The following is a 19,021-nucleotide window of genomic DNA, read 5'->3' as shown; positions in this document are numbered from 1 at the left end:
GCTGTCACGTCACCATGCAATCACTGCAGCCAGCCACCGCAGGGAGCCTCGGCCTGGACCTGGCAGCCGCAGTAGACGTCACCTTGTTCAACAACCATCCTGTTAAAATACCCACGGGACTTTATGGACCAATATTGTTGGGGAACAGCCTGCTGGAGGACTGCTGCTTGGACGATCGTCAGCCAGCATGCAGGGTTTGTTTGTGCTTGCCCGGGGTGAATTGACTGTGACTATACAGGGGAACTTATGATAATGGCGTTTACTCTTTTTCCACCATTTACAATAACCAAGGGCCAGCGCATTGCTCAACTTATTCCACTCCCTCAACTGACCAAGGGTATTGCTCCCCTCTGTCGACAACCACGTCAAGATAAAGGTTTTGGATCTACTGGGGGTTTGGTTCTTCTTACACTGGATCTTACATTGCGGCCCCGAAAGACTTGTAAAATTACGCTCCAAGGAGAAAGCATCACTGTATCTGGACTTTTGGATACGGGAGCAGACACCTCTATCTTAGCACCTGAACATTGGCCAAGTGAGTGGCCCTACGCTCCCTTCTGTCTACAACTGTCACTGGCATAGGTGGCATGACCTTAGCTCGTCGTACTCCCTGTGGCGCAGGCTGGAGGTAGAGGGTAGGACTGTTCCTGTTACGCTCTCCATTGCCCCCTACCGCCAACGGTACAGTGCCTCCTTGGGCGTGGACGTACTGTCTCAATTGGGTTTAGTCCTCACAAATGACCACCCTTTAACGTGAGTGCCATTGCTTGGGACTTCCCAGCTACCACTCACGTGGAAATCTGAATCCCCCGTGATGGTTAAGCAATGGCCACTAAAGCGGGAAAACCTCCAACAAGCTCACCTGCTGGTGGAGGAACAGTTTCGGCAAGGACACTTGAAATTGTCAACCAGCCCATGGAACACACCCATCTTCGTCATCAGGAAGAAATCCGGAAAGTATCGACTTCTGCATGATCTTCGGGCTGTTAACGCACAGATGGAACCCATGAGGGCGTTGCAGCCAGGGTTACCGAACCCTACCATGCTTCCTGAGCGATGGACTTTGCTGGTAATTAATTTAAAGAACTGTTTCTTTACAATAGCCTTACATCCCAGTGATACAAAGAGATTTGCGTTCACCCTGCCTGCTTTGAATCGAAGTGAACCAGATAAACGATTTGAATGGTCTGTGTTGCCCCAAGGTATGCGCAATTCACCCACACTCTGCCAGCTATATGTCGATGCAGCTCTACAACCATTGCGCAGACAAATGCCAAGGACTATTATATATCATTACATGGATGATATTCTTCTCGCGCAGAAAGAGCAGTTCACACAGACACAGATCGATTCCATCATCTGGATGCTGGCAGAATTTTCGCTAGTTGTGGCCCCTGAAAAGGTGCAAAAATCGGCACCGTGGAAGTACCTTGGGTGGATCATCACAGACCAACGGATTACGCCTCAGAAACTGGACATTGCAACAGAGATTTCCACCCTACATGAAGCTCAGAAACTTCTTGGTGATCTCCAGTGGCTTAAACCAGTGGTGGGAATACCCAATGATTTGCTGAATGACCTACGCCCCCTACTCAAAGGGACTGATCCTTGCACACCTGTAGCACTCAATGATCATCAGCGGCAGAGCTTGGACAAGATACTGCACCGCATTGCTACTGGTTTTGTGGCTCGATGGGATCCTACAGTTCCCCTTGGCCTTATGCTTTGGGCCTCACAACAGCATTTGCTTGGCGCCATAGTGCAAACAGTAAAGAAAACGGGGGAGATATGGGTACTAGAATGGTTGACCCCGCCTCTTCAGCAGAGATAAACAATATCACCAAAACTTTTGCAACTGGCGTCTTTGATCAAGAAGGGTCGCATACGGACAGTGGAAATCAGTGGCATGGAGCCTGCGACGATACACCTCCCCATGGAACGGGATACTTTGGACTGGTACTCTGTGGGTCCCTTCCCGGTGGGCTCGACCAGCTGATGTTTCCAGCAAGCACTGCAGACCCGGAACTGAACCTCCTGCAGAATAAACTGTGTCTCCAGCATTGTGTGGAGGAGCTACAGAGTCCTATCCAAGAAGGCCATTGAACTGGGACTGGGAGAATCCTGAGTATAACATTGCCTAGAGGTGTTTTGGACAGGTGTGAACGTGAACACTGGGTACTAGATGCGTTGAAATGTCTATCATGCCAGGGCCACGGCAAGTGTTGTAACGGTAGAGCGCTGGTGTTAATGATTTGTGGGGGTTGCGGGAGGAAGGTGGTAAAATCACAGTGGGGTCATCCGCTTCTGCTTTGCCACACATGCGTTCCGTAAGCAGACAGAATCGTGGCAGAGAGACGCGCAGCAATTGACAGAGACTCGTTCCCTTAGGGAAGCCCTGTTGATTTTTGAAAACAGAGAGGATTGGGACAGGTTACAAGTCAAGTGGAAGGTCCAGCATACGGTGAAATATATAAAGCAAAGTAGGGCTAGTAAGATCCTTGCCTTCTGCTGTGAGTCTCCACGCAACAGGCAAGGCCCCCGAGAGTTAGAGACCCTTCCAGACAGGAATCCAGACCTAGTAAAAGCCCTGTTCAAATTATCAATATGAGCACTGTATCATTATAGGGATAGTTCTTTTTGCACTTATGCTAGTTGTGCCTTGCTTTTGCACATGCCTTAGAAAAACTCTAAATAGAATGATCACAGACAGCACAGCCACTGCTCTGCTAGCACATAAAGAAAACGGGGGAAGTGTGGATAGTTTCACTGAGCAGTGGTTGAGAGACAAAGGACATAGGGATAATAGCAGACTGGTTAAAGTGTGAACAAGGGTTGCAGCAAGGACAGAATGCCCTTGCAGAGATAGAAGAGGAACGATATCAAGGGAGTATAACAGCATGGTGTGGGAAAAGCATACGAAAAGAAACAATTGTAACGGCAAGGCTTTCGCTATGCGCCAAAGGGCTGATAAATACTTGTACCAATCATGAGCTATAGTTTTGCAATATGCATGAGCTTAATTATTTACTGTATAAAAGGACAACAGCATTATAATAAAGCTGAGACTTGTTGACCATGATAGCATGAGACTTGTCTCCCGCGTCGTCTTTCAACAGGTCAGGACATTTGAAAAGGGATTTTACCAGTTTGCATTGCTGCTGGTAGAATTTTTCCAAGCCCTTCCAATGAATTTTTTTTTACCCAGTCCAGGTTAGATGCTCAAGCAGGAAAAGCAATGAAGTACCATTGGCCTTTTGGTGAAGTCATTTGTTTCCTTGGCAATACTGCTGTCCCTGGGAGGGAGCTGGGAAATCTGTATTTCTGCTCCTGTGATCTTTCTCATGTTTGTCACAACTGATCGCAATGCCAGTCTTACCCACTGTAATGATGATTCTAGACATCCCTGAGTGTAACCACTGGCCTTGAAAACACCACTGATGGTCATTAAGAAAGGACAAGGCAAGTCACACCATTTCCAGGCTGGCAAGCCGGCTGTCCCTCGGTGCACCTCTTGTAGTGACAGCAGTCGGTGCCCATTCCTGGTGCGGTGCTTTCATTATTTTATCTCACACCATTCCCTCTATTTTATTCCCTTCACACTTCCCAGCCTTTCCCGTGCTTCTCTTTTTAACCAGCACCACCACGCCCTGGTCTCTCCTTGCAGCTCTTTCAGTCGTGGGGCAGCGACCACTGCAGGTGCAGCACTCGGAGAACATTTCACACCAGTCTCTCTCTATTCTATTCCCGTCACTCCTCCCAGCCTTTCCCGCTGCTCTTTCAGCCCCTCCGCCGTCCTGACGCTCCCTCGGTGCAGCTCTTTTTGGTGACACTTTGGCAGCAGCCACTGCTGGTGCAGTAGTTTCAGACTATTTTATACCATGCTCTGAATTTGATTCCCTTCCCATTTCCCGACCTTTCCCGTGACTCTTTTTAACCAGCACCGCCGCTCCGACGGTGGCTCGGCCCTGCTCCATCAGTGACAGTGGGCAGAGGAGAGCCGGCAGTGCAGCTTTTTATTCTGTTTCTTTGATTCTCTCGATGCCATTGCAGCAGCACCCAGCTGTCCCTCGGTGCAGCTCTGTCAGTGCCAAGGGGCTCTGGGCAGCTGAGCCAGGGCAGGGCAGGGCAAGACACAGCGCAGCGCTGGCGGGGGCGGCGTCCGGCGGGGCTCGGACTCTGCCACCCTTGGCACTGCAGGCACAGAAATGAATCCCAATTGTCACCGATATCCAGCACCTGCTATTTCTCCCCTCTTCTACTGCATGGATTTCACAGTTTTCCGTTTCCTCCCACAGAGCTGGAAAGCAAAATGCCCGCCCGCCCCATGCCCATCCCTGCCCCTTTCCACCGCTCCAGCCTTGTCCCTCTTTCTCTCCCGTCACTTTGCACCACTTTCTCCTCCTCCTCTCCCTGCCACCTCGCAGCAAAGACATTTCACCCCCTGGCACCAGCTGCCTCCTCTCACTCGAGGCACCTGCCCGTGAAGCCGGACCCGCTGTGGGACCGGGTAATGGTGGGATAGGAGTGAATTATGGCAGGGATGGTTGGGCTGGGCTGGGCCTGGCCAGGTGCCCGGTGCCAGCAAAACCGCTCTGTCCCTCTGCTCCTCACCCTGGGCAGGCAACAGAACACATCAGGAAAGGCTAAAGGGTCTCAATAAAGGCAGCGAGAGATCTCGCACCCATCATGGGCATAACAGTCCTGGACGGGGGAAATTAATGGAATTGACTGAATGGGGGTTAAAGTCACATTGTGTCACTGCTTCTCCTCAGAGAGTCAAATCCTTATCCTGCCCCAGAGTGGGATTCCTCCGCTGGTCAGTCAGATACTTTGTGACAGAGAGACAGATAGACACACAGAGAGATCAGTCTTCACACTCAGGTGCCTGATGCCAATAGTAGGAATTCTCCACAGCACATGTCAGCTCTTCTTCCTCTTCCAAGAGCAGTCCAAAAGTCTCACCCTCAGGCCAATTGGTGATGATTTCCAACAGCCCCCACCTTTTTTTTCCCTTTCTGTCCTTTTTCCCTGTTTTTTCCCTCCAGCACTTTTTTTGCCCCTCAATTGAAATCCCTCAAATGATGGAATCAGGGGGAGTTTCTACCAAGTTACACCCTAAAAAATAAGGCACAACAGAGATTCTCTGTGTATTTAAAGATTATGAAAATTAAGGGTTTGCTCTCATTTCAAGCTGATAAAAATACATCATACAGGGTGTCCCTGTTCTATTTAAACAAGAACATGGGGATTCCCAGTCAATTGATATCCTTGAAAAAAAGGCCAAGCCAAGTTTCCTTCCCTTCATACCCTTAATATTTCAGGGTATTGAATGGAGATTGCTCCAGTTTAAACACAGTCAATAAGGGAAAAGTAACCAGATAACTTCAGAACATACTTCAATAGAAATCTGTTGAAAAGAAAGCACACTGCACTTGCCATCCCTAATTATTTCCATCAGGCTTCCTTCACTACAAATACTCACAAAAGTAAAAGTAGAGATGCCTCATGTGTGACTTCAAAGCTGTTGTCTTGGTTTGAAAGGCAGGTGTCTGCTAAGAGATGCAGGAGCCTCCCTTGAAATGGAAAACATAAACCCCTTCCCTCCAAATTATTATGATTTTGAAATTAAGGGCTCTCAGGCAAAGATATGGGAATAGGAATAAGAGTTCTTTACCAGGAAAAATTAAACTAGAAATACACCAGGTGCCTGGTGCCAGCAAAACCACTCTGTCCCTCTGCTCCTCACCCTGGGCAGGCAACAGAACACATCAGGAAAGGCTTGAGGTGTCGGGATCTTTGAGGGTTTAAATCTTCAAAAGAGCTCAGCAGTTGTTAGCTGCTATAAAGTTGTTTCCTGTAAAGGCACTGCAGTCTAAGAAGCCAAAGAGGCCCAACTGTTCAAGTCCATGCTAAAAGCTTTCAGCACAGAGTCCCAAACAGAAGTAAAGCCCCCATGAGAAGCAGAAGCTATTCTGCAGTGCAAGGCCCTGGGAGGGCTGAAGGTGCATCTGCAGCTCCTGTCTGCTGCTCGGCGATGATGAGGGCAGGGAGGAGAAAGGAGAGAGAGACACTCCCTCCACAGTGCACCCATTCTTATTTACAAATTACTAAGTGAGAGAAAAACATCAATCTGAAGCATTTCTTCTAAACCTATTGGAATTCCAGTTCTTTAATACAAAAGTTTACATACATTCATCACATATAGCCTGTTGTATCTGAAAAATCATAGTGTAATTTTTATTATTTATAACATTTATTTATTTAAAAATGAAATACATTATAATTTATTCATTATTGTTTTATTCATTTTGATTATGTCTAAAACTATGTTTTTTGAGCTCTCACTGAGATTTCTTAGTGAGACTTTTTTGTGAGCTCTCACTAGAACTTGTTTTCCACACTAAATTCTAAGGCTTTTACTTCTTAAGGCACTTCAAATATATTCTTACATACTTAAACTGACTTACTTACACCTCTATTTCATGAATGAGTCGGTTAATACACTTTAATCCATCCAAAGGTGTTAATTCAATCCCTGTACTCTGATATCTGAAGAATTCTGAGAGGTCTCTCTTTCACACACTCCAATACAGATGGATGGGGGTTACAGTCACATCGTGTCACTGCTCCTCCCTCAGGGAGAGAAATCCTTGTCCTGCTCCAGCCTGACTATCCTGCCACAGCAGAGCAGTCAAATACTTTGCAACAAAGACAGACAGAGAGACAGAGAAACCATTCTGCAAGTCAGTTGCCTGAGGGCAAAAGTGGGATTCTTCCTCAAACCGGGTCACCTGTTCTTCCTCTTCCAAGGACAGTCCAGAAGTCTCACCCTCAGACCAATTGGTGATGATTTCCAAGAGCCCAGGGTGATTTGGATTTCCCATTCCAGCTTGTTGGGCGATGAGGGCAATCCCCTCACTCCAGCTAGCATGGCTGGCAGGATGGATTGCAGAGACTTTTCCTTTGAACAGCCAGCCCAGCGCTGGCACTGGGGATGAACAGGCACTGAGGTGACCCTGAGAGCAAGTGCAAGGCACAGGGTGCAGCTGAGAAAGGACAGCCCTGTGCCGGGCTCACAGGTGAAGCTGGGACTGCCCAGCGTGGAGAAGCTCCTTTCTCCAGCCCCTGTTACAGGGCAGCTCGGGTCTTGCTGCACAGATACCGATGCAGATTAGAGCAACTCTCACTCCAGAATTTATCGTCAGCCAGGCACACACACTCGGCATTGCCAAGGACAGGAACCCTGCAAGAAGGAGCAGAGACAGCGCTGGTTCCCAGGGGAACACGTTGTGCCCCTGTCCCCCCATGCCCTGCCCGGCTCCCCGGCACTCACGAGGAGCTGAAGCTGCTGCCGTCCCCCCACTGCAGGTGCTCGCCCCGTCTGCGCAGCCCGAGCCAGTAATCGACGTTCCCGCGGAGGCGGAAGAACAAATCCTGCCAAGGAGAGAGCAGTGGGAGCTGCCCCCCCTCGGGGGGACACGGCCCCGGGGCTCCTTCCCTGCAAGGCCCCGGCACAGGGCTGCAGCCCCAGCCCCAGCAGCACCGAGCCCGGCCCAGGAGCACCCCCAGGCTCCCCTCAGCCACCCCACAGCGCCCGCAGCCCCTCACTCACCATTTCCTCATCCTTCAGAATGGCCAGGGAGGCCCCGAGCTCGGAGCACCGCTCCTGACCCTGCTCCCAGGTGCCCTGATCCCTTGAGAAGTAGTAGCAGACTCCATTGTATCCAACCCAGCCATGGGGACAGCCCAGAACCAAGAGCGGAGTCGCAGGTGGAACTGGAACCTGTGGTGCTGCAGGGGAAGAGGAGAAGGGCTGAGGATTGCCCTGTGCAGGGAGCAGGGACCCCGCTGTGCCCCGAGGGGCTGGGCCCAGGCTGCTGCCCCTCCCTTACCTGACTGCACAGCCAAGGCCACCGCCAACGCCAGCAGCAGCGACAGGAGCAGGATCAGCACCAAGATGTGCACGGGATGGCAGCTGAACCCCTTGCCTGGAGCAGGAAAGAGCTGCTGGCTGCCAGAAGCACAGGCGGCCCTCGAAGCTGCTCCCCCAGTGCCCGGGGAGCACAGGAGGGAGCTCTCAGCCTGTTTGCTCCTCCCTCAGCTGGCAGCCAGAGAGCCAAGAGCCTGGACACAGGCAGGGACACAGCTGTGGGGACAGCCAGGGACACCGCGCTGGGGACAGGCTGCAGCAGGAGAGCTCGCACAGCCTTGGGGGCAGCTGCGGCTGCCGCTTCCAGCCACGGATGGGGCCCGAGCGGAGCACGAGGCCTCTTGCACACATCGGGAAACAGCCACACACCTGCCAGCCCTGTCCTTGCCAGCTGACACTGTCCCCTCCCTAGAGGCCACAGGCGTGGCCCTGCACTTCACCCGGCAATCTTCTGAGGATGCTTCTGTGTCCATGGCCGCTTGCTGATGTGCACCAGGGACACAGGGGCTCCCGCAGCCTTCCATAACAGGTGCAGATTCCATTGTCCACATCGTCACTCACTGCACGCTCACAAGTGGCTTCTTGTGCCCTTGGCAAGTGGTGTCAGCCCGGCTGCTGGTCCTTCCAGGAGATGCAGGAGCTCCTTCAGACGCCGGTGAATGGAGCAGAATTCACTCTTCTCCAGCTCACAGCCGGAATCTCTCTGCTCGGAACAATCAACGCCATGCTCCCGACAAATCAGAAGTGGTGGAAAAACCCTTCCCGAGATCGGCCATGGAAACAGCTTTACGCCCACGGCGATGTCCCCTTGGAAGGGACATGATGACAGGTCCCGGCTGGTCCCGGCCCTGCGGGACACCGAGGCTCAGGAAGGCGCTGCCAGCTCAGTCCCGCGCTGTCCCCGCTGCCCGGACGCTGCGGCAGCACCTGCGGACACAAGCGCAGCCTGCGGGAGCTCTCCGGTGCCCGCAGCCCCGGCCCCTCGGGCTCTGCAGCCGCTGCAGCCCAGCTCCGTGCCGGACAGGCGCTGACACCGCCTGGGAGCTGCCGCATGCGGGGACAGGACAGCTGCGCCTCGGAGTCCGCCTGCCCAGGAGAAAGAAGCAGCAGCCCCGGGCTGCTCAGCATTGTCCCCCGCATTCCCTGCCCCGCCGCCTCGGAGCCCGGCGACACCGAGCGCTGCCACAGCCGCAGCCACCTCCGGGCTACCGAGAGCAGCCGGATGAGCCATCGCTGCTGCGGCACCGGCTCGTCCCCAGGGATCCGCGGCGAGGAGGAGACCGCGGGCAGCCGCTCCCTGCGTCATATAAAAAACACGTTTCACTTTCTTGGTAAAATTTTAAAGGTTCTATAAAAAGAAAAGAGGACACACACATAAAGCCAAATGGTTTAAAAACGGCAACCTGCTTGGCAAGCTGCCAAGATTACACTGCTGCTTCGGGAACGCCCCTTTAAATACGTTTTTACAATTAATCTTCCCGTTGGATATTCATACTCTTTCATGTATAGTCAAACGTTTTGTAGGAAACTGTTTAACATGGCTAATTTCTGGGTCCGCTTTTTGCAGAGCATGCGTGTTTCTTGGCTTGTGATTTTAATTCTTTTCTCATTACGGCCTTTTGCAGCCGGTGAGTGTTGATAATTGTCGTGTCAGCTGCAGGGTTCCCATCACACGTTCACGGGCTGTTATTTTAACTAAGCGGGTACTTTAGCATACTATTTCTAAATAACTTATGTCTAACTTTTGCTATTAGAAGAAAAGAAAAAAAAGCCTATATTAATACAGAAAAGCTATTTTAAGATTATACATACAGCATTTATTCCAATATTTGCAAAATACCAACAGTGTGTCACGCACTAATAACAACCATCTCAGCCCAGGGGGACACGGGGGACCCCGGCCCAAGGAACTCACCACAACCGCCCCGTTCCCCTCAGCGCGGCCCCTCCGGCCGCAGCGAGCCCCGGGCTGGGGCACAGCCGAGCGCGGCTCCTACCTGGGCTGGAGCCGCTCCGAGCTCCGGGGGTCGCCCTTGCCCGGCCCGGCCTGAAGGAACCGGGACAGAGAAGCGCTCCGAACCCGCTGGCAAAGAGAGCGTGAATGGAGCGCGGTGCCGCTACAGCAAACAAGAAATCTGAGCACGGAGCGCTTTTGGCCCGTTGCCCCGCTCCACGTGCTTAAACAACAAGCCGTATTAAAGTTCCGGTTTCCCACTTGGTGGCAACTCGCCAGGCGTTTGCAGCCAGGGTCAGGGTCAGGAAGACAGCACAATGCCGGCGCGTGTCCTGCGGTGCTCGGAATCTTCCCGCATTTGACCCTTAAGATCGATTCAGTGGAGCACTTTACCTCGATTCAAAACCCCCTAGAACAGCACCATAAAGGCATTCTCCTTCCATTTAAACATGTATTTCGTGGAAAAGAGTGATTTCCCGCCTAGTGAGACAAAAAAAATCATGACAAAGGTGTATTTTCCTTTAAGGGAGACCCTTCAAATGGTAGGTGAAGTGGGATCCTCCCCAGTTCGAACACAATTACTGAAAAGATTTACTCCTTCGTTTTAAAACCCTTTTACTTCTCATAGCCCCTTTCACATTTTGTGGGGCGGGGAAGGTCACTGGGGAGTGGCTGGGGTCCCTTCTCCCTCTTCTCTGCTCACCCCAGTTCCTGCTGCACGCTGCCCAGTGCTGGGCAGTTCCCTCCCAGTTCCCTCGCACTATCCCTCTGCCTGCCAAGCACCGGCACGGATGGGGAGAGCACTGCCAAGGAACTGGGAGCACTGCACCTTCCAGTGCTCCTCATCCCCCTCCCAGTGCTCCTTCTTCTTCACTGCGCTGCTTCCACTCGCCCTCCCAGTTCCCTCCTAGCATTCCCTGTGCTCCCAGTTCCCTCCCAGTGTTCCCAGCATCTCTTCCAGCGCTCCCACCGACAGCAAAACCCTGCGGGGCACTGTGTGGTCTGGTCTTGAAGAGACAAGACTTGAGCTGTTCCCAGAGAAAACCCGACTTGGGAAAAGCTTTCCCTGCAGAGAGCTCCTGCAGGAAGGGCTCTCCCCCTCTTCTGACCGCAGAGGGAGCTCAGTCTCCAGTGTGAACTCCAAACCCTTCCAGCTCCAAGGCCGACTGACAGAAATGTCATTGGCCCCGCTCCGAGCACAAGACTCAGACCTCACACATGTGAGGGGGGCAGTGCAGATTCAATAATTAATGCTTCTGGGTTCTGTTTCCTCTCTAAACTACACACAATCACTGAGGAACAAAACCCTGAACGAGGATGGGTTGCTCTTGTTGGCACAAGAAGAGAAGGAGAAATGTGACAGGAATATTCTTCATCATTCTGCCCAGGCTTTGTCAAACACTCCAGCTCCTGCACTTTGAGAAATAACAAGTGGCTTACAAGAAGTGACTTGGATGTCAGTGAACATGTTATTATGGATCAATCTGACACTGGAAAACAGTCTTCATACCCCACTGCTCTTTGCATCACCCAAAGAGTTCAGAGGCTGCTGCCCAGTGAGCTCCTGAGTTGTGTCTTCCTTGTCAATCTTATCAGCCCCTTGTTCAATTTTAAAATCGTCAATAAAATGCAGTAATGGGGCTTTGGCCCAGTGCCTCAGGACGTGCATGTCTCTTCCAAATAAAGTGAAAAAAGTGTTGTTCCCAAACCACAGAGTTAAAAAGTTCACATTTTCTACATATATTTTTTAAAGGAAAAGAGGAACATTAAAATATCAATTACTATGGCAGCGGTGGTCTAGTCTATTTCTCTTCTTCCACTTGTACCATCTCTAAGAATACTTTTTAAAAATCCGCAAAAATATTGAATTTAAGCTGAAGGAGAAGCAATCTGGCTGCAGGTTTGTGGCACTCCACTGCCTGAATTCCGGTAAGGGAGCTCATCCCCTCCACAGTTACCAGCCAGATTCCAAAGTCCTGACCATCAGCTTTAAGCTTGTTTTCAACTGAACTGTAAGAAAAGCTGCTGAGGAGAGCCATGCTCATGGTACACCCCTGGGATTTCATCTGTACAGCTCTAAGCTCAACTCCTCTCTTTTCCTCCAGTTCCTGGGTTTGGCTCATGCATTTCTTGAGGGGATGGCCCTGCACTGATCAGAGATGTCTTGAGCATCACAGAAACAGCTTCTGTCAGTGTGCATCTGTCCTAAATGCACCCAAAAACTCCCAAAGTAATTCAAGTGCCTTAATGTCACTCACTCAGAGTGGCTTTTAGAAAACCTGCTTTATATACACTCCATTTCTAAACACCCAGTGGACAACGCCCCTCACTCCCTGCCAGGGTTATTCTTCGACCCTTGGAGAAAGGCTTGAAAGCAGCACAGAGCCTGTCAAGCACCAACAACGCAGTCAAAACTTCCAATCCATAGCATGGGCAGAGCCTGAGTTGAAAACCTATCTTAAAACAGAATTCAAAGCAGTTCCATTGCCCATTGACAGGAAGAGAAATGTTTCCTCAGCAGTTGTTGAGATTGACAAAGTAAGGGAGAGGACGGAGCATGGAGTGGGGGAGAGAAGGGGGAAACCTTCATTTGCACTGGGGGTTTGTAACCATCACGGTCACATCTCAAGGGCTTGTACAATCCATTGTAATCTCCAGAAAGGAAAAGCTTCCTGAATATTTTTGATTTCAGCAAGAGGCTAAGGAAGCCCTGAGCAGCAGGAGATTGGGAGAACTGCAATGCTGGTTTCTTGAGCAAAGGGAGCAGGGTGTGCTCCTCAAAGCCACCCCTTCACCCCCAGAGCCCAGAAGGTGGAAAACCAAGGACACAACAGAGCCTTAAGTGGGGAATGGATTATCAGGGGTTTTGTTAGGAAAGAACCAGGTCTGGGAAACAGGACCTGGAAGGTGAGAGAGGAAGGAAATAGGGAGGCAGCTGAGACCTCTTCAAATTTGAAAAGAAAGGGAGAAGCCAAGGAGGGAGAGAGACAGAGATGAGCCAAGGAGCAAAGAAAAGGCTGGGACTAAATTCTAAGTTGGCAGGGTTTAAGGGTAATAGGAGGAAATTGCAAAAAGAGGAGAATTCTTTATAGCAGCAAAGCACTGGGATAAACTCAGTCTAGAAAATGAGAAATGTCTATCAGCAGCAGCTCTTCCAAGATTTGTCATGCATTCTCTGCACGCATTCATCATGACTAAGCCCAGCTCTATCCAAAAATAGCACTGAAATATAATTGTGCATTAACACACCACCCTGTAAGAAGGGGCTCACGAGCCTCTGCACGGGACTGGTGGGGAGCAGCTCCTTTTATGCATCTCACATCAGCCTCATCCCTGGTGTGGACTGCTTCCCTCCACAAAATCCTGTTTGTATCACCAGTTAGTTGTCCTTTACACCATTATAAGTTTCACCTTCTCTTTTCAACCTTGAAGTATGCCTATAAATAATTCAAGTGTCATTATTCTTCCTTGCCAACTTTATGTATAACGAAAGTAAACATTAACTCACTCTTCAGAATGGACTCTGAACTTTGTGAGTGTTTGTATGCAAGGATCAGTCTCACACACCCACTAACCTAACCCAGTTACTTGTGTAAAACTCATTGTTTTAGCCTTCAGTATTTATATCCCATTATTTTATTAGGCTAAACCCAAATCTGGTGTACAATCATTCTTTAAAAAGCTGCAGCAGTTGAATTCCTACTGAAATTCATGTTGCTACGATCTCAATACACTTGTTTACTTGCATGTTTAACTGCTGTATGATAAACTTTCTGTAACTTTTTGTAATGATAGAGTCAAAATGAATTAAGTTTCTGTTATGGTTAAGTACTGTTAATTTCTGTTAAGATTAAGTATTAGAGCTAAGCAAAGTTAAATTTATGTGTTATCCAATCCAATTTAAGTTATATTTCTTTATGTTCTCTTAAGTGCTATTAAGATCATTTGAGAAATATTAATTTGAAGTTCTCTTAGGTGTACCTTTTCTTATTTCCAAGTAATGTTGAGATTCACTGAAATTAATTATAAGTTCTGTTCAAATACGTTTGAATTACAAGATGCAATTCTATTGATATAGAGATGAGGAATGTGAAGTTTGCATGGTGCTAACCTCTGATAAAATACTTTCTTTTCAACTCCAAGATGCAGTTATTTTATTGTAGAGATAAAATGGAACTAATTAGTTCAGCTATTTAGTATTTTCTTTCTTACTTGTTTTTGCTTTAATGCCATCTATGCATAAATATCAAAGAAAATATTACCTCAATTCCTTAAGATGGTTACTACTGATATATTAATGTCCTGGTTTAGGGCAAATTTGGGAGAAAACCTCCAAAGGGCTCCCCCAGGAAGGAAACCCAAGCGTCCCCTCCCCCAACCTGTTAGAGATGAAATTTCCTCAGGGAGAAGTGGCGAAAAATCTGTTTATTCAACAGGCAAAGCACTGCCCAGCACAAAACAATGAACAATACCAAACAGTGAAACCTCTCACCACTCTGGAGAGATAACAAATTCAGGAAGTCTCTCTCCTGTGGGGGTAGCTCGGCTCAGTCTGTTCTCAGTCCCTCCAGCTCTGGAAAATGCCGCTGCCCAGCCCAGGCCCTGCTGGCCACAGCTCCAAGCTCCTGGTGCTCCCCCAGGGTCCCAGTCCAGAGCAGCTTCAAATAATTGCAGAAAAAAACCGGAAAAACCTGTCCTGGGAACTTCTCTGCTTCAGTCAGTCAAAACCTCACTAAAAGCAAAGGAGAGCTCTCTCCCTCTATCCATCACAGGGACACAGTCCAGGAGAGGAAGCGATGGAACTCCTGTCTCTGCGTTTGAAACAACCCCCTCAGACATTCCATCACTTCTCCTTCCCCCCCGTCACTCTCAAATCCAGCCTGAAAGGTACAAAACTGATTTCTGGGCTAAACAGACGAATGGTGACACAATTCAACAGCACAAAGTCACCCCAGGACAGCACTGTAAGCTTCAGTCTCCCCTTGCATTACTGTGGAAAAAGCACAGCTACAGCTGGCTCTGCAGTACCTAAAGCCTTTCTCACAGCGTTCCTGACATCTCCTGACACAGCTCTGGGCAGCACAGCCTGATCCTGGCGCTTGTCATACGGGGAATCCCCAGCGAGCTGAGGCAATTGTGAGCTGAGCACTGGCACTGCCAGCACAACTTCTCTGAGTCTGTTCAGATGCTTTCTGCACTCCAAGTCCCGCAAGAGAGATTGAGAGTTGGATAAAATCAGGGAAGCCACATTACAACAATCTGTGGGAGTGAGATCACAGGAATTAAAAATACTTTTTATTGTGTTCTCAAAATAAGGAGAAGCCAGGCCATTCTCCTTTATAGCTTGTCTGAGTTCTTTGATGTCATGATGAGAGAGGGCCTCCTCTTGTGGATTATGATGATTTCTACCAGATCTCACAGGCACAGCAAGAAATTGCTCCTTGGAGGAATCAGAATCTTTATTAGGCTCAAGATTCCGTCTGATTTCTCAGAAATTAGATAGACACAATGGAGTGTTTTTCACTTTCACTTTTAGAATCAGTTTTAGGCAGGGCAGCATTTCCATTTGCTCTCTCTCCGGCTCTACTGTTTGAACAATGATCCCAGGCTGTGCCCCAGGTTTGGCACTGGCTGGCACACGTGGAACTGCTCTGAAATTCTACTCCTGAAATTTTGACCTGCCGAAGCCTGGGCAGTCTCCCTTGTGTCTGACAAGGAGCAATCAGTGTCGGATTTTAAGACTGACTCATTGTTACACCAATGAGAAGTTTATGCATCTTTGTGAAACACACATGTAAAACCAAAAATGCCCGGACAAGCTCTCTGTCATTCCCAGCCTCTCCAAAGAGAACTGGCCTGGCTGGGCCGGGGCAGGGGGGGCCGGGCCAGTCCTGCCTGCCCTGGCCCCTGGGCCGGGGAGGGCGAGGCTGAGCCGAGTTTCCATCCTGACTGGAATGCAGCCAAGGAATTCATCAGCGCTTGCTGGCTGAACCCTTACAGTCCTAGCCCAGCTCAGCGTGGCCTTAAAGGCTCTGTATCATAAAATAACTCCCAGCCTCAGCCTAGATGAGATCACAGAACCATCCACTGCCTGGGCAAAATATTCACTCTTTGAGTGCTGAGAATAAAACTTTGCAGACACTTTGTTCTCTCTCCTGAGTGAAAAAAGAAAACCAAGACGATGAAACACAGAAAAACAGTATAAAAACACCACGGTCAAACAAAAAAATACAAGTCCCAAATAAGGAAAAGAGGAAAGTCATAAACTGAAATTTCTCTCTTTTTTTTTTATGCTATAGAAAATACCCTCTTGTTTCCATATAAGACACAAAGATCCTATTGAATGAATATAACTGTGCTGACTGTAAATATGAGCAAAGGCATTAGTGTTCAAGTGAGTAGATATAAAAACTGCTGTAATCCCCTAAATTTAAATAGTAAGAAGCCCCCTGCTGTTCCACAGGGAAGAAGAAGAAAACCCTCTATTCTCAAAAATAGAGTAAGCTTCTGTTTAAACAGTTATCATCTGTAAAGAGTGCCTCCTAAGTTAATATAGTTCACAATAATAATTATAGAAAAAGCTGTTAATCTGAAAAAAAGGTTTCCGCATAGTGATCCGATTTCCACTCTCTCATGCAGCTAATCACTGTGACATCACAGCCATAAGAAAATGGTTTCTAGTAAAAAAACTCAATAAACTAAAAAAAAATGCAAAACCCCCCCCCCCCTCCTCTTTCAAATAAATTAGTAAAAACACTATTTTAAAGATAATAAACTGAGTTGTTTTGTGTATGTTTTCAGTGTGAAAAAAAAGATGTGTGGAAGAAGAAGAAAAGTGGTCTAAATTTAATTCTGAGTTTTTTTCTTACAGTTACAAGCAATAAAATTTCTTTTTGTACCATTTAAAATTGAGCCTGTTTTTTGCCTTCCTCCTAATCCTATCTCACAATAAGAAGATCTCCAATTACTAAACCAAAACCACCACATAAATTAGTATTTCTGCCCAGTTTTGAAGTAAAACCAAAGCAGAAATACAGGCTGAAAAAATGTGAGGCAGTAAGGCAGGAGGAGAGACGCTGTGCTGAGGGAGAAAAGGAGCAGGGTGCTCAGTTTGAATTAGGCAATCATTCTCGGATGGGGAGAGTTTTGGGGATTCGTTTTGGGCTCCAGGGGAAAGCACGGGTGGAGTCGGTTGTTGAAAAATGTTCATGATCATTGGACAAGCAGCAATAATTTTAACCTCACTCTGATCCTGTTCAAAAGTGAATGGATTATAAAGTTTCCAGTGGCCAACATCCCAAAAAGAGAATGTGAAGACAGAGTTAAGGTCTGTGCTCAAATAGTTCGTCTTGACCCACGTTAAAAGGTCTTTCAATTCACCATCCTGAATATTAATACGAGGCTCAGCAGTAATAATTGTCTTTAGCCAGTGATAAATGTCCCATTTCTCAACAGACAAATCTTGTCCCGTGATTTCTTTTCCACAGAGCTCCCCTTGATTCTCCATAAGGGTTCTTCCTCGGCTCCATCCTGGGGTGTCCAGCAGCCAGGAGGAGAATAGGATCCATTTCTAATCCAAAAGGATTATTCCACAGATGTCCCTTTTAACTATCTGGGGATTTGTCCTGCTTGGAAAGACAGGTATTTGTCAAGAAAGGCAGGAGCTCCTCCCTGAGATGGAGAGTGCAGACTTTCCCCCCCTCTCCCCCCCAAATTATTATAGTTTTGAAATCAGTTTTTTACTGATGTGTACATACATATATATATACACATATAACAAGGCAAACAACAACTCTGAAATTACCAACAAACAGAACAGGAACCAGTAGCAGTTCTTTCGGCTGTGGACACCTTTCCCCTGCGGTGCAATTCCCGTCCCAGCTGGCAGGCAGCGCTGCCAGCTCCCGGCAGTGGGGAGGTGCTGCGGTTCCCTGTGACTGCAGGAGCGCTGGCAGTGATGGCAGCTCCTGAATGGGAAGGGATGCAGGAGCAGACGGTGTTCACGGATCTCGGGGCAGTGTCGGTCCCGGTGCTCCAACAGGATCCGTGCAGTGGAGGTGGGAGGGTGTCCGGTGTCGGTGTGGCAGGGCGGGGTTTTTAAATCGACCGTCCTTCTCCGAGTCAAACCAGCGAGACAGAGAGCGCAGCTACTCTCATCCATTCCTGGGTGCAGCGAACAAGTTCTTAGCATCACAATGGGGAAAATTCCACAGAGAGAATAGGGAAACAAAACCCATTCCCCGATATACGTGGGTAAGAAATTTAGTTTTAAAAGGTTTCCATGTATTAGGCATTATAGTATGTATTGTTATAATTATCCCTTGTATTTTACACTGTGTGTAAAAAAATAATACACAAGTCATTAAAGAATATATTCTTAGTTGAAAGAAACGGGGGAGTTGTGGGAGCTAAGACAGAGAGTACTGTGGATAGAATTAGCATGAGCACTTTGATAACCAAACAGTCTTGGCAAGAACAAACAGAGTAAGAAGATTCAAACAACACTGACAACAGGAAAGAAGATTGAATCAAGAAGAGAGGTTGCAAATGTATAAACTTGTCTGTGTCATGTTTAACCCAACGAATGTAGTAAAAAATTACTAGCCATCACAAAATGGTTGGTTTATAAGCACATGTAGCTCACAGAACATTTGGATTCTGATCACCAGGCAGTGTCCCCATCTCTCTCTCAATTGTCGATAACAGCAGGAAAGACAGAAAAAGCAGCAAGAAATGTCTCACCCATGATGGGCTTAACAGGCCTGGAGCGGAGAAATTAAATGAATTACAATAATTTCACAACTATAATGTGCACCCTTTTGACTAAAATTTTCCCTCAAACCCGGAAGTGCGCCTTATAGTCCGGTGCGCCTTATCTGATGTACAAAGTTGAGAAATTTGCCAAACTGGAAGTGTGAGCTGTGAGCTGTGAGGGGAGCCGGAAGTGCCACGGCAGTCGGCTGGAGGCGGGCCTACGGGCCAATGGCTGCTGGGTTGAGGCGAGGCCTAACCCAGCAACTTCGCGGGGGGAGCTGGGGGTGGAGCCTTGCTGCAAAAAAAACGTGCGCCTTATAGTCCAGTGCGCCTTATATGATCTACAAAGTTGCGAATTTTGCCGACTCCGGGGGGTTGCGCCT

The 19,021-nt window shown here is 48.5% G+C and overlaps 1 protein-coding gene across 1 annotated transcript; it reads right to left on the bottom strand.

Annotated features, from left to right (window-relative positions):
* Positions 1–6,580: 6,580 nt before the first annotated feature.
* On the bottom strand, positions 6,581–11,553 carry LOC116999771 (killer cell lectin-like receptor subfamily G member 2). The gene is made up of 8 exons (XM_033066744.2): positions 11,395–11,553; positions 9,928–10,013; positions 8,790–9,227; positions 8,371–8,519; positions 7,893–7,988; positions 7,613–7,791; positions 7,334–7,434; positions 6,581–7,243 (listed from the first exon to the last, which is right to left on the bottom strand). The coding sequence occupies exons 1-8, from the start codon at positions 11,551–11,553 to the stop codon at positions 7,129–7,131; spliced, it is 1,323 nt and encodes a 440-aa protein (XP_032922635.1). The 3' UTR covers positions 6,581–7,128.
* Between the last annotated feature and the right edge of the window lie 7,468 nt (positions 11,554–19,021).

Source organism: Catharus ustulatus, chromosome 8, assembly GCF_009819885.2.
Source record: "Catharus ustulatus isolate bCatUst1 chromosome 8, bCatUst1.pri.v2, whole genome shotgun sequence".
Classification (NCBI taxonomy): Eukaryota; Metazoa; Chordata; class Aves; order Passeriformes; family Turdidae; genus Catharus; species Catharus ustulatus.
Note: the sequence above shows the minus strand (reverse complement) of the source record. Positions and strands in the feature narration are given on the sequence as shown.